A 1,016-nucleotide genomic window follows, 5' to 3' on the forward strand; every position below is an offset into this window, starting at 1 on the left:
GAATAAAAAAAAAATTTTGATTACAATTTAATTTTTTGTGTTATTTTTTACAATTTCAAGTTCTATCGGGCTTAAAAAAACACCCTATACTATCAACTATCATTCCAGACCAACTGCAATAGTACTACCGTGATGGCAACTATCATTGTATTTTTATTCTTAAAATTGTTGACCTCAAAACAATTATAATCTGTTATTACAATAATAATACCTCTGCATAGGAGCTCCACTTTTGTAGTCTATGTCCAAAACCATAGCCTCTGGATTGGAAGGTAAATAGCAGCCAGGTTGAACTTTAATCTTACTAAGTGCTTCTAAACATGCATTTTTTCTCTCCACACCTTTTAAGAAACAAAAAAAAAATTAAAAGATTAATAGTAGACCGTATATTATAGATTTTAGAAAGATAGTCTATGTGGCAGTTAGTAAAAGTACAAAATTGTAATTATTAAATATTTATATTGAGTAACCTAAGATTGTAGAAAGTTAGTCTGAGTGGTGGTCAATAAAGGTACAAAAAAAGTAAAGGTTAATTATTTATTGGTAACCTTGGTAACTTTATTGGTTGTTTTGATGTTTTGTAATACATTAGCTTTTGAAAACGGCTTTGAACACTAGCTGTATCGATTTGGAAGGCACAATGGAGAGGAGGAGCAGAAGAGTGATAGCAAGTTATTTGAGAATCACTCTCAATCATTTTGGACAAACCTTAAACATTTTTATTTACCTAGGATCATTCATCATATTCTTGGCTACATGTTCTTTTCTGTATTAATTGTGAATATCTACTAGTAATTATGCATATTTGTATAACTTAGTATTTCCAAAAAAGGAAATTTTGATTCAGCAAGTGGCAAAATATGGAGTTCAGGTTTAATGCAAGTAATTAACCTTAGCTCTTCATTCTTATGTAAAAATATTTTTTTATTGGCAGTAGTATAACTATTTTGTTATTATATAGTAGATAGTTGACCATAGATTAATGGGACATGGATGGGGACCATCTTTTGGCGTGT

General features: G+C 29.8%; 1 protein-coding gene across 8 annotated transcripts in view; it reads right to left on the bottom strand.

The window, feature by feature from the left end:
* The window catches only part of Pi4KIIIalpha (phosphatidylinositol 4-kinase III alpha), a 122,255-nt gene that overhangs the window by 27,650 nt on the left and 93,589 nt on the right, over positions 1 to 1,016 (bottom strand). For all 8 annotated transcript variants that reach the window (XM_014422286.3, XM_014422290.3, XM_014422285.3 and 5 more), the window contains one exon: positions 212 to 341. In XM_014422286.3, the coding sequence (XP_014277772.1) occupies positions 212 to 341 (130 nt within the window). The remainder of the gene's footprint in view (positions 1 to 211; positions 342 to 1,016) is intronic.

This window comes from Halyomorpha halys, unplaced genomic scaffold (genome assembly GCF_000696795.3).
Source record: "Halyomorpha halys isolate HHAL.00 unplaced genomic scaffold, Hhal_1.1 Scaffold364.1, whole genome shotgun sequence".
Classification (NCBI taxonomy): domain Eukaryota; kingdom Metazoa; phylum Arthropoda; class Insecta; order Hemiptera; family Pentatomidae; genus Halyomorpha; species Halyomorpha halys.